Source organism: Pleurodeles waltl, chromosome 4_1 (genome assembly GCF_031143425.1).
Source record: "Pleurodeles waltl isolate 20211129_DDA chromosome 4_1, aPleWal1.hap1.20221129, whole genome shotgun sequence".
NCBI lineage: Eukaryota > Metazoa > Chordata > Amphibia > Caudata > Salamandridae > Pleurodeles > Pleurodeles waltl.
In genome coordinates, this window is record NC_090442.1 from 755,245,439 (window position 1) to 755,256,970 (window position 11,532).

General features: G+C 48.1%; 1 protein-coding gene across 1 annotated transcript; it reads left to right on the top strand.

Moving 5' to 3' along the window:
* Positions 1 to 10,020: 10,020 nt before the first annotated feature.
* Positions 10,021 to 10,518, top strand: LOC138287192 (octapeptide-repeat protein T2-like). Its single transcript, XM_069227553.1, has one exon. It carries the CDS (start codon positions 10,021 to 10,023, stop codon positions 10,516 to 10,518), a length of 498 nt encoding a protein of 165 aa, XP_069083654.1.
* The last annotated feature ends 1,014 nt before the right edge of the window (positions 10,519 to 11,532 follow it).

Consider the following 11,532-nt stretch of genomic DNA (forward strand, 5'->3'; position numbering starts at 1 on the left):
TGCTGTTTGCTAATCTTGGAATTAATGTGTGGCGATGTAGAACACAACCGTATTTCCTTCTGTCTATGTTACAATGCCAATCTAATGAGTCTCCTGGTGATAGAGTTTACGTGCTATGTCCATAACAAAGGTTGTACAATACAGAGGGACATATTGATATTAGATTTGCCATAAATGACAGTTGTACATGGTTGATAAATGACACTTACGCAGGACCTGTGTTAAAGTGTTTTTTATTGGGGAGTGCAAAACAATATGTGTGAATAGTAACCAAAAAAACATGAAGTAAACAGTGAAGGGTGGCTGCAATCAATAGGGTGGCTGCTACACCAATAGGGAACACAAATCCAGTGTCTTTGCACCACAGGAAAATGGAGTTAGGTTATAGAACAGTCAACAGGGTGTATCTGTGGCACACAAGGGGAACGAGTCAGAAAAGGTTTACCTCCTGGCAATGGGTTTGGTTTTGCATCTGCTCCTCCTGGATGTCTGGATGGATGTCCATGTTTTTCGGTGGGAGTTCTTCTGCTACAGAGGGTGGGGTGTCTGAGGCATGTTGTTGAGGCAACAGGGCTGGGAAAATTTGCTGTGGGCAGGGTGAGGCTGACAGTTGTTGACTGACCAGGTGTCCCTGATGGGACAGCTTTGTTCTCAGTGTCCACACATCCAGGGGTGTTGTCCTCACTGGGGCCTTCATCCAGAGAGGTAGTGACTCTACTAGGCTATCCATGGTGGTAATGGCAAGGTTACCTGTGGGAGAGGTGGAACACACAGTTGCAGTAAGTGATGCAACAAATGATGTATAATTTAGATTATCAGTGATGTTGAGTGAGATACACACAGTGCCTTAACAAGATCTCCAGAAATGACAATGACAGCTGCTGCAAAATCTGACTTTGTACAACATGAGACTCAGTAATTGTATTACCGTACACTATGCTTAGAGAGGTTAAACTATGTTGTTAGTCATTGGACTGCTGATACCATGGTATGTTTTCTGACTATAGACATGGGTATTCACCTCTGTTATCTAGTGAAGTGTCTGGCATGATATATGGTGCTATAATTGCTGGACACTGCACAATAGTGTCAGAGTAGGAACACAGTATCCATTATCTGGATGTGCTACATGTGCATCTACTTTGGCATCTAGATTTACAGCCCGTGATCACATTTCAATCCTAGGTATGTTTGTTCTAAGGGCAGTTTGATGGGGCACTCAGCAGTAGCTGTGTTTTTCTTGTGATGATAGTAGGAATGGGCCTTTGCATCGCTTCATTGCCATACACTGTTTCACAGTGGGACATTCATGATGGATTACATTGGTGGTTAGTTTCACATGCATAGCAACTCACTTTTGGTGCACTATTCAGGTTTTCATAATAGTGGGATATTGCCTTCTGGGAGTTGTAGTGCTATAATTTGCCAGTACTTCACATGCTATTACCAAGGGCTGTGGTGACAGATAGGTTTAGAAGAGATGTGGCAGTCCAGTCAGGGATGTTTGGACATTTGGAACAGAGAGGCAGTGGCTGGCGTGTTTATTGAGGTGGGGTAAGGTGGTGAGGGAGTATGCAGGACGAAACAATTATGTGGCACGAATGTTGTGGGGGGTCTTACCAGACTCCACTCTCCCAGGTATTCCTGTCAGGCCCTCAGGATGCAGTATGTCCAAGACATTCTCCTCCCAAGATGTGAAAGTAGGGGGAGGAGGTGGGGGCCCACCGCCAGTCTTCAGTACCGACAGCTGGTACCTGGATGCCAGGGAACTCACCTTCCCCCTGTGGTCGTTCCACCTCTTCCTGATGTCCTCCCTTGTGTGTGAATAGGTACCTATAGCATGGACCCTGTCAACTATTCATTGCCACAACTCAATTTTCCTGGCAATTGATGTTCGCTGTACTTGTGTTCTGAACAGGTGTGGCTCTACCCTGACAATTTCATTCACCGTAACCCTCAACTCATCATCAGTGAAACCTGGGTGTTTTTGTGGGGACATGGTAGTGGTGGTAAAGACAGTGAGGTAGTGTTTAAGGGTAAAGGCTGAAAAACACATGCCATATGTGGTGTAGGTGCTATGATGTGAGTGGGTGATGGTTGTGTACTGTGTGTGACTGTAAGTAGTGTGTTGTGTTCATGGTGCAGGTGTGGGATGTATGCTTGGTGAAATGTGTATGGGTGCAAATAGTATTTATGAAGTAATTTGTGATTCTTGTTCCCCCTCTGTGGCTGTGAGTGGCATTCTGTTTGCAAAGGATTGTGGGTTGTGTAGGAGTGTGTTATATATTGGAGTGTGTAGGTGTGTTGAGTGTGTGGATGTATGTCAGGTGTGAGTATTCAAACTATCCGATTTGATGTTGCGTTCAGTGTGATGTGAGTTGAGACCACCGTAGTTCGCACCGCCAATGTTTTTCCGCCATGGAAGAACCGCTGTTGTGATTTGTGGATCGTAAACAGATGGGAGGATTTTTGTTGGGCTGGCAGTCCTGGTGTTGGAACTGCCTCTGTTCCTCCCTCCAGTTTCCTGGCGATTTTGGAAAATTTGTGTTTTTTGGCAGACTTCACTTAGTAACTCTTAATAAGGAGGTCGGATTACCACCAACATAGCGGTCTTTTCGCGGCCGCCACCGCAGCGTTCTTCCCAAAAGACCGCCAAACTCTTAATGACCCTCTAAGTATTTTTCCATTGACAATGATGAGATGTGTTAATTTTTCTATAATGGACTCTATTTTGAATGCCCTGTTTGATATCCCCATAAATCTCTTCATAAATCATGATTGTGAATTCAATACATAGACTGCATTTTTTAATGAAACACATGTTAAACTTCACCATTTATGTTTGTTTTTCCCATTTGTATAATATAAAAACACTTATGCAACTGATCAGCGTGATACAGTGGGCTAGCAGTGACAGGATGGATGGCTGATTCAATATTGTGGTAAAGATTGGTGCTCCTATATTTATTATGTCAAGTGCCAAAATATCAGAAAACAATATGGTTATCACTAATATCATTCAAAAATAGACAAAAATATAGATTTTCTAATCTAAATAGAGTTTAAAGTAGTAAATGTTAAATAATTTAATATATAAATTTAATATAATGTAATTAAATATATTTCATTAATATTTCATACCATATATAAACACACTAAAACACGTAAATATATACACACATATATTTCACCGAAAATCCAGGTGAATCCGTGAATCCGGCAATTAAAAAAAAAAAAACAAGCGTGAGTTTTGAATCGATCTCCTGCGTGGACCAGGGCCCAGGGGGATTTTTAAAGAAGGGGGGGTGCATGGGCCCCCCCTACTAAGGCTCATTGAGCCCCAGGGACCACCACTTCTCCGGGGCAATTATGAAAAAATATGCACAGGGCAGCATGCCACCTCCATGCCTGGCGGACCACCACCTCCCTGGGGCAAAATCTTTATTTGTAATGGGGACTAAATATCAAATGAATGCAGGTGGGCCCGCACACCCTCCCCACTGCAGCCCCAGGGACTATCACCTTCCCAGGGTGAAAGAAAATAATGAAGAGGGTCATTGCGGACCCCTGGCCCTGGGGACTACCTCTCTGGGCCTAACTTAATCATCGGTGGGGGCCGCACAGCCCCCTCTTGGAGCCAATAATGGCCCTGGAGACTGCCACCTTGCTATGTGCATTGTGGGAGTGTAAGTTATATTTAGCTTAGGTCGCGAGTTATAGTTAGCTGAAATAACTATAACTGCTGAATTTCTATGGTTTTGTAATAGAAAATTCATAATCTAACTATAACATCCCTGTAATCTTTGTTTTTTCAGTGTATTTCTATGTTTTTTTAATTCTTTTTCCTAACTATACCATCCCTGTAACCTTTGTTTTGTTAGTGAATATATGTATATATATATATATATATATATATATATATATCTATATATATATATATGTCTGTGCGTGTGTTGAAGCTTAGTTATAGTTAGGAAAACATATTTCCCCTATTCAAATCAAGTTTAAACTTTCATTTACAATTTATCCACCACCAAATATTATAGGTAGCAGAACTCAATACACACTCTTCAGCTCACTAAAAAGACAATACTAATTGTAACTCGCCACTCTACCAAGCATTGTGTTGTGACAAATAATGTAATTTGAGAAATGATAAGTGCTATTATGAATGCCATGATTTGACATGCTGCAAGTGATGTAGTGTGCAAGGGTATATATAGTTCATGTGAAAGGCATGAGTTATGGCATGAGTTATAGTTAATGTATGTGTGGAGATTGAGAAAATACTATTGTGTCTAAAGGTGCATGACCTACAGTACTTTGAATGTGGTGTGTAAATTATAAATTAAAATGATAATTATAACTTAAAAATTTTAAATGCCTATATATTGTTTTAGTTTTTTTCATTGTATGTTAATGGTTTCATTTTTTTAATAAAAGTGTGTTTCAGATCACAGTGTGGAGTGTCACTGACTGGAGCATTGTAAAGTGGAGTGTAGTACAGTACAGTGAAGAAGAGTGTCATAGACTTTAGTGTTGAAGAATGGAGTAAAGGTGAGTTGAGTCGAGTGGAGTGACGTAGAATACAATGGAGTAAAGTTTTATACAGTGGAGTGGTGTGTCACATCATTATGTGGAGTATCGTAGAGTGGTGGGGCATGTTGTACAGAGTAGTGGAGTGTCGAACCGTAGAGCTGAATGTTGTACAGTGGAGTGCCATCAACTGGAGTGTCATGAAATGGAGTGGAGTGTCATCGGTCCTTCTACAAAGAACGCATAGACAACAACACACACAACAGCAAGGAACTCTTTGCCATCATCAAAGAACTCACCAAGTTCAAATCCAGCACCATCGACACTCCACACTCCCAAGACCTCTGCAACTCCCTCTCCAACTACTTCCACCGCAAAATCGCAGACATACCCAACAGTTTCACATCATCAGCACCCACCATCACCGCCACCGACACAACCAACACCACAACACCCTGCTGCAGCAACCAACTTAACACCTGGACCCCCCACCAACGATGGAGAAATCGGCAAAACCATGAACTCCATCCACTCTGGCTCCCCAACAGATCCTTGCCCCCACCACATTTTCAACAAGGCCATCCAAATCATCACTCCCAAGCTCTGTGCCGTCATCAACAGTTCGTTCGACACCGCAACCTTCCCAGACGTTTGGAAACACGCCAAAGTCAACGCTCTTCACAAAATACCCAAAGCAGACCTGGAAGACCTCACAAACTACTGACCCATCTCTCTTCTCCCCTTCCCCGCAAAGGTCACTGAGAAGATGGTAAACGCACAACTGTCTCGCTTCTTAGAAGAAAACAACATACTCGACGCCTCCCAGTCTGGATTCCTCAAGAACCACAGCACTGAGACCGCCCTTGTCGCCTGCACAGATATCAGGACCAGAGTGGACAAGGGCGAGACCATCGCCCTCATCCTCCTAGACCTCTCTGCAGCTTTTGACACTGTATGCCACCAAACCCTCCGCGCACGCCTTTTTGACGTTGGAATTCGCCACAAGGCCCTGGACTGGCTCACCTCCTTCCTCTCCGAAAGAACACAAAGAGTTTGTCTTCCTCCTTTTCAGTCTACAGCCACCAAGATCATCTGTGGGGTCCCCCAAGTATCCTCCCCCAGCCCCACCCTCTTCAACATCTACATGCCTCCTCTTGCCAACATCCTCAGCCCCCACGGCATCACCATCATTTCATATGCCGACGACACTCAGCTCACCATCTCCCTCACCAGGAACCCATCCACCGCCAAGATTAACCTGCACGCCGGACTACTCGACATCGCCAAATGGATGACAGCAAGCCACCTCAAATTAAACTCAAACAAAACAGAGATCATCATCTTCGGCCCCAACAAGACAGCATGGAACGACTCCTGGTGGCCCACCACCCTCAGACCACCCCCAACACCCACCACCCACGCAAGCAACCTTGGCATCGTTCTGGACTCATCTCTCTCCATGACCCAGTAAATCAACGCCATATCATCCTCCTGCTTCAACACCCTTTGCATGCTACGCAAGACTTTCAACTGGATTCCTTTAGAAACAAGAAGAACAGTCACCCACGCCCTCATTAGCAGCAGACTGGACTACGGCAACGCCCTCTACGCAGGGACCACAGCCAAGCTTCAAAGAAAACTCCAGCTAATCCAGAACACAGCCGCACGTCTCATCCTCAACCTCCCTCGCCACAAACACATATCCACCCACCTCAGATCCCTACACTGGTTGCCCATCAACAAAAGGATAATTTTCAAAGTCCTCGTCCACGCTCACAAAGCCCTCCATGACACTGGACCGGCCTACCTCAATGAACGAGTAAACTTCCACATACCAACTCGACAGCTCCGCTCTGCCGACCTCGCACTCGTTACAGTCCCCCACATCCAACGCACCAACTCAGGCGGCAGATCCTTTTCCCACCTCGCCGCCAAGACCTGGAACTCCCTTCCTACCAAACTATGCAAGACCCAGGACCTCCTAACCTTCAGAAAGCACCATAAAAACACGGCTTTTTGAGCAGTAACCGGCACCCCCCCCACCCTCTCCTCCTAGCACCTTGAGACCCTACCGGTCGAGTAGTGCGCGTAAGAAATTATTTGATTGATTGATTGATTGATCAAGCAGAGTGTGGTAGAATGGGATAGAGTGTATCAGAGTGTTGTAGAATGTAGTAGCATAGACTGAAGTTCAGTGGAGTAGAGTGTTGTATAGTTTAGTGTTGTAGAGTGTTGTGTCATGCAGTACAGTAGTGGAGAGTCTTGTATAGTATAGTTTTGTGCAGTAGAGTATCATTATTTGTGGGAACACAGTACATGATAAACTGCAATTTGTAGTTAACGTTTTCTGGTTAGCGAGATGGAAGAAGTGTGTATAATGAGGTCCGCTACTTATAATATTTTCAAGTTGGTGTATAAATTGTGAATGAAAGTTAAATCTATAACTTTAGATTATTTAATCCTTGTGTAATTTAAAGTTGGTTCGTATGGAGAAAATATGTTTTCCTAGCTATGGCTAAGCTTTAACCTTTGGTTTTGGCTTTAAATGTCAATTAAAAAAAAGTAAAAATGTAGATTGGAATTGAGTGTAGTGGAGTTGAATGTAGTAGAATACATTGTAGTAAAATGTTATATAGTGTAGTGGCATGGTGTCTTATAGCAGAGTCAAGTATCATATACTGGAGCAGTGAGTTGTAAAGTGGAATGGCATGTTGAACAGTGTTGTAGGGTGTCATAGACTGTCATAGAGTAGAGTAGTGTTTTAGAGAGGAGTAGGGCGAGGTACAGTGTCACAGAGTGGAGTGTCATCAATCAATCAATCAATCAAGGCATTTATAGAGCGCTCTACTCACCTGTGAGGGTCTCAAGACGCTGGGGGGGTACTGCTGCTCAAAGAGCCAAGTCTTGAGGCGCGTCCTGAAGGCGAGGTGGTCCTGGGTGGTTCTTAGGTGAGCGGGAAGGGAGTTCCATGTCTTGGCTGCCAGGTAAGAGAAGGATTTACCTCCAGCGGTGGTTCTGCGGATATGAGGGACGGTGGCGAGAGCGAGGCTGGCTGAGCGAAGCTGACGGGTGGGCATGTAGAACGAGAGGCGTCTGTTGAGGTATTCGGGGCCCTTTTTGTGGAGGGCTTTCTGTGCGTCGGTGAGGAGCCTGAAGGTGATCCTTTTGTTGACGGGGAGCCAGTGCAGGTGTTTCAGGTGGGCAGATATGTGGCTGTGGCGTGGTAGGTCGAGGATGAGGCGTGCGGAGGTGTTCTGTATGCGCTGAAGACAATTCTGTATCTTTGCGGTGGTTCCTGCGTATAGGGTGTTTCCGTAGTCCAGGCGGCTTGTGACGAGGGTGTGGGCAACAGTTTTTCTAGTTTCGGTGGGGATCCAGCGGAAGATTTTTCAGAGCATGCGAAGGGTGTGGAAGCAAGAAGACGAGACGGCGTTGACTTGCTTGGTCATGGTGAGGAGGGGGTCCAGGATGAATCCGAGGTTGCGTGCGTTGTCTGAGGGGGTTGGGGCGGTGCCCAGGGCCGTGGGCCACCAAGAGTCATTCCAGGCAGACGGGGAGTGTCCGAGGATGAGGACCTCCGTCTTGTCAGAGTTCAGCTTCAGGCGGCTGAGCTTCATCCATTCTGCGACGTCTTTCATTCCATCCTGCAGGTTGGCTTTGGCGGTGGCTGGGTCTTTGGTGAGGGAGAGTATCAGCTGGGTGTCGTCGGCGTAGGAGATGATGTTGATGTTGTGTTTGAGAGCAATGTTGGCGAGGGGGCTCATGTAGATATTGAAGAGGGTAGGGCTGAGCGAAGAGCCTTGTGGAACGCCGCAGATGATCTCAGTGGGTTCTGAGTGGAAGGGCGGGAGGTAGACTCTTTGGATTCGGTCAGCGAGGAACAAGATGATCCAGTCCAGGGCCTGTCCTTGGATTCCAGTGGGGCGGAGGCGGGTTATTAGGGTGCGGTGGCACACGGTGTCAAAGGCAGCCTAGAGGTCCAGGAGGATGAGGGCGGTTGTTTCTCCGTCGTCCATCAGGGTTCTGATGTCGTCAGCGACTGCGATGAGGGTGGTCTCCGTGCTGTGGTTGGCACAAAAACATGATTGGGAGGGGTCGAGCAGGTTGTTATCTTCAAGAAAGGTGGTCAGTTGCTTGTTGACAGCCTTCTCGATGACGTTGGCCGGGAAGGGGAGAAGAGAGATGGGGCGGAAGTTCTTCAGGTCGTTGGGGTCAGCCGTGGGTTTTTTCAGGAGAGCGTTGACTTCCGCGTGATCCAGTTCTCGGGGAAGGTGGCAGATGCGAACGAGCTGTTGATAATGCTCTGGAGATAGGGGGCGATGATGGCGTCGGCTTTGTTGAAGATGTGATGGGGGCACGGGTCCGAGGGGGAGCCGGAGTGGATGGTGTTCATGGTGGTTCTGGTCTCTTTGGAGCTGATGGGGGTCCAGGCATTGAGGGTAGTGGCTGCGGCTGTAGGTTCAGTGGTGGGTGGCGGGGTTTGGGGTCCGAAGCTGTCGTGTAGGTCTGTGATCTTTCGATGGAAGAAAATAGCGAGGGAGCTGCAGAGTTCTTGTGAGGGCGTGATGGTGTTGGAGCTGGCGTTGGGGTTGGAGAGCTCTTTGACGATGTTGAAGAGTTCTTTGCTGTTGTGGGTGTTGTTGTCAAGTCTCTCTTTGAAAGATGCCCTTTTGGTGGAGCGGATCAGCTGGTGGTGTTCACTGGTGGCTATCTTGAGGGCTGATCAGAGGAGTGGCTGAAGGATATGTGGTTGCTGGCGGAGAAGATGGGGTCGAGCGTGTGGCCAGCGGTGTGGGTGGGGGTGTTCACCAGTTGCTTGAGTCCGAGGTTGTCGAGGTTGTCGAGCAGGGTGGCGGTGTTGATGTTGTTGTTCTTCTCCAGGTGGAAGTTCAGGTCCCCTAGGAGGATGTAGTCTGGTGAGGCTAGGGCGTGCGGGTGAGGAAGTCGGTGATGGATTGGCTGAATAGGACGCGTGGGCCAGGGGGCCTGTAGACGAGAGTACCTCTGAGGGTGGTCCTGGGGTCGGTGTGGATCTGGAAGTGCATGTGTTCGGCGGCGAGGGGGGTTGTCTTAGGTGGAGGTCGTGATGTTGATGGAGTTCTTGTAGATGATGGCGATTCCTCCCCCGATTTGGTTGGCGCGGTCTTTCCGGGTGATCTTGTAGCCGTCGGGGATGGCTATGGCGATGTCAGGAGCCGAGGAGGCGTTCATCCAGGTTTCTGTGATGAAGGCGACGTCAGGTGCTGGCGTGTCCAGGGGGTCCCATAATTCGATGGCGTTCTTGTGGACGGAGCGTCTGTTGAGGAGGATGCACTTGAGGTTGTTGTTGGTGCGTGGGCCGGTGGAAGGACTGCAGGCTCGGTGGAAGGTGTACTTGCAGGCTTGACAGGCGAAGGGTCCATGAGTGCGTTTGGGGCTGGCTTGGTAGCAGTTGGCTGTTTGTCCAGGGTTGAGTGCGTTGAGGGAGGCGACGTCGTATCTAAGATGGGGGTTTTGGGTGCGGTGGGGGCCAGGGGTTCTGGCGCTGGGCACGGTCCAGGCGTGGACAGGCGTGGACAGGCGCAGACGGGCTTGCCTTTGGCACGCCAGCGGCGCGCCTGCTGCGCGCGGCCGCACAGCTGCCACCATAAGAGGGAAGGGGGGGAGGAGGGGTCAGCTGGGAGGCGGGAGGGGGGACAACGAATGAGAGCGGGGGCGGGGCTGCAAGGGGGCAGCGGCGGGAAAGCGGGATGCGGGGAGGCGGGAAGGCGGGAGAAAAAAAGGCAAAAGAGCGATGAAGGCAAAAGAGCGATAAAGTTAAAAGAGAGAAAAAGGGAAAAAGAGAGAAAGGGGCAAAAGAGTGCTAAAGGCAAAGGAGCGAGAAAGGCAAAGGAGCGAGAATGGCAAGGGAGCGAGAAAGGCAAAAGAGCGCTAAAGGCAAAGGAGCAAGAAAGGCAAAGGAGTGAGAATGGCAGGGGAGCGAGAAAGGCAAAAGAGCGCTAAAGGCAAAGGAGCGAGAAAGGCAAAAGAGCGGTAAAGGTAAAAGAGCGAGAAAGGCAAAAGAGTGAGAAAGGCAAGGGAGCGAGAAAGGCAAAAGAGCGAGAATGGCAAGGGAGCGAGAAAGGCAAAAGAGCGCTAAAGGCAAAGGAGTGAGAAAGGCAAAGGAGCGAGAATGGCAGGGGAGCGAGAAAGGCAAAAGAGCGCTAAAGGCAAAGGAGCGAGAAAGGCAAAGGAGCGAGAATGGCAGGGGAGCGAGAAAGGCAAAAGAGCGCTAAAGGCAAAGGAGCGAGAAAGGCAAAAGAGCGGTAAAGGTAAAAGAGCGAGAAAAGGCAAAAGAGCGAGAAAAGCAAGGGAGCGAGCAAGGCAAAAGAGCGATAAAGGCAGAAAAGAGAAAAAGGCAACAAGAGAGAAAGAAGGCAACTTAGTAGTAAGCGCAGGAGTGGAGTCTAAGATCTACACACAGGTGGCAGGGGCCTGGGCAGGTGGAGCTGCAGCGGCGGGGGAGCGACCTATCCGTCAAGAATCCCTCCAATAAATGCACCAACAGAAAGGCCTTCTGGTTTACCGCCGACCTCCACGAATCTAAGCAAAGCTGCTGAAAACTCTAAAGAAAGTGGCACCAAGATCAGACTCTGGACAACCTCACAGCCTTCAAAAACTCCATCCGCAGACACCACCAACTCACCCGAGCCGCCAAGAGAACTTTCTTCAAAGACCAAAATAACAACAACGCACACAGCCACAAGGAGCTATTCAACGTTGTGAATGAACTCTCCAACCCCAGCTCCAATGCCAATGACATCCCGCCATCCCAAGACCTTTGTGACTCCCTGGCCTCCTACTTCCACCGCAAGATTTCTGCTCCTCTGGACTCCCGTCAATTACACGATCGAAATCAAGAATAGCACCTGACCCCTGCCCTCACCACATCCTCAACAAAGCAAACTCCGTCATCGCACCCCAACTATGGAAGATCATCAACAGCTCCTTTGAGTCCGCTACCTTCCTGGAGAGCTA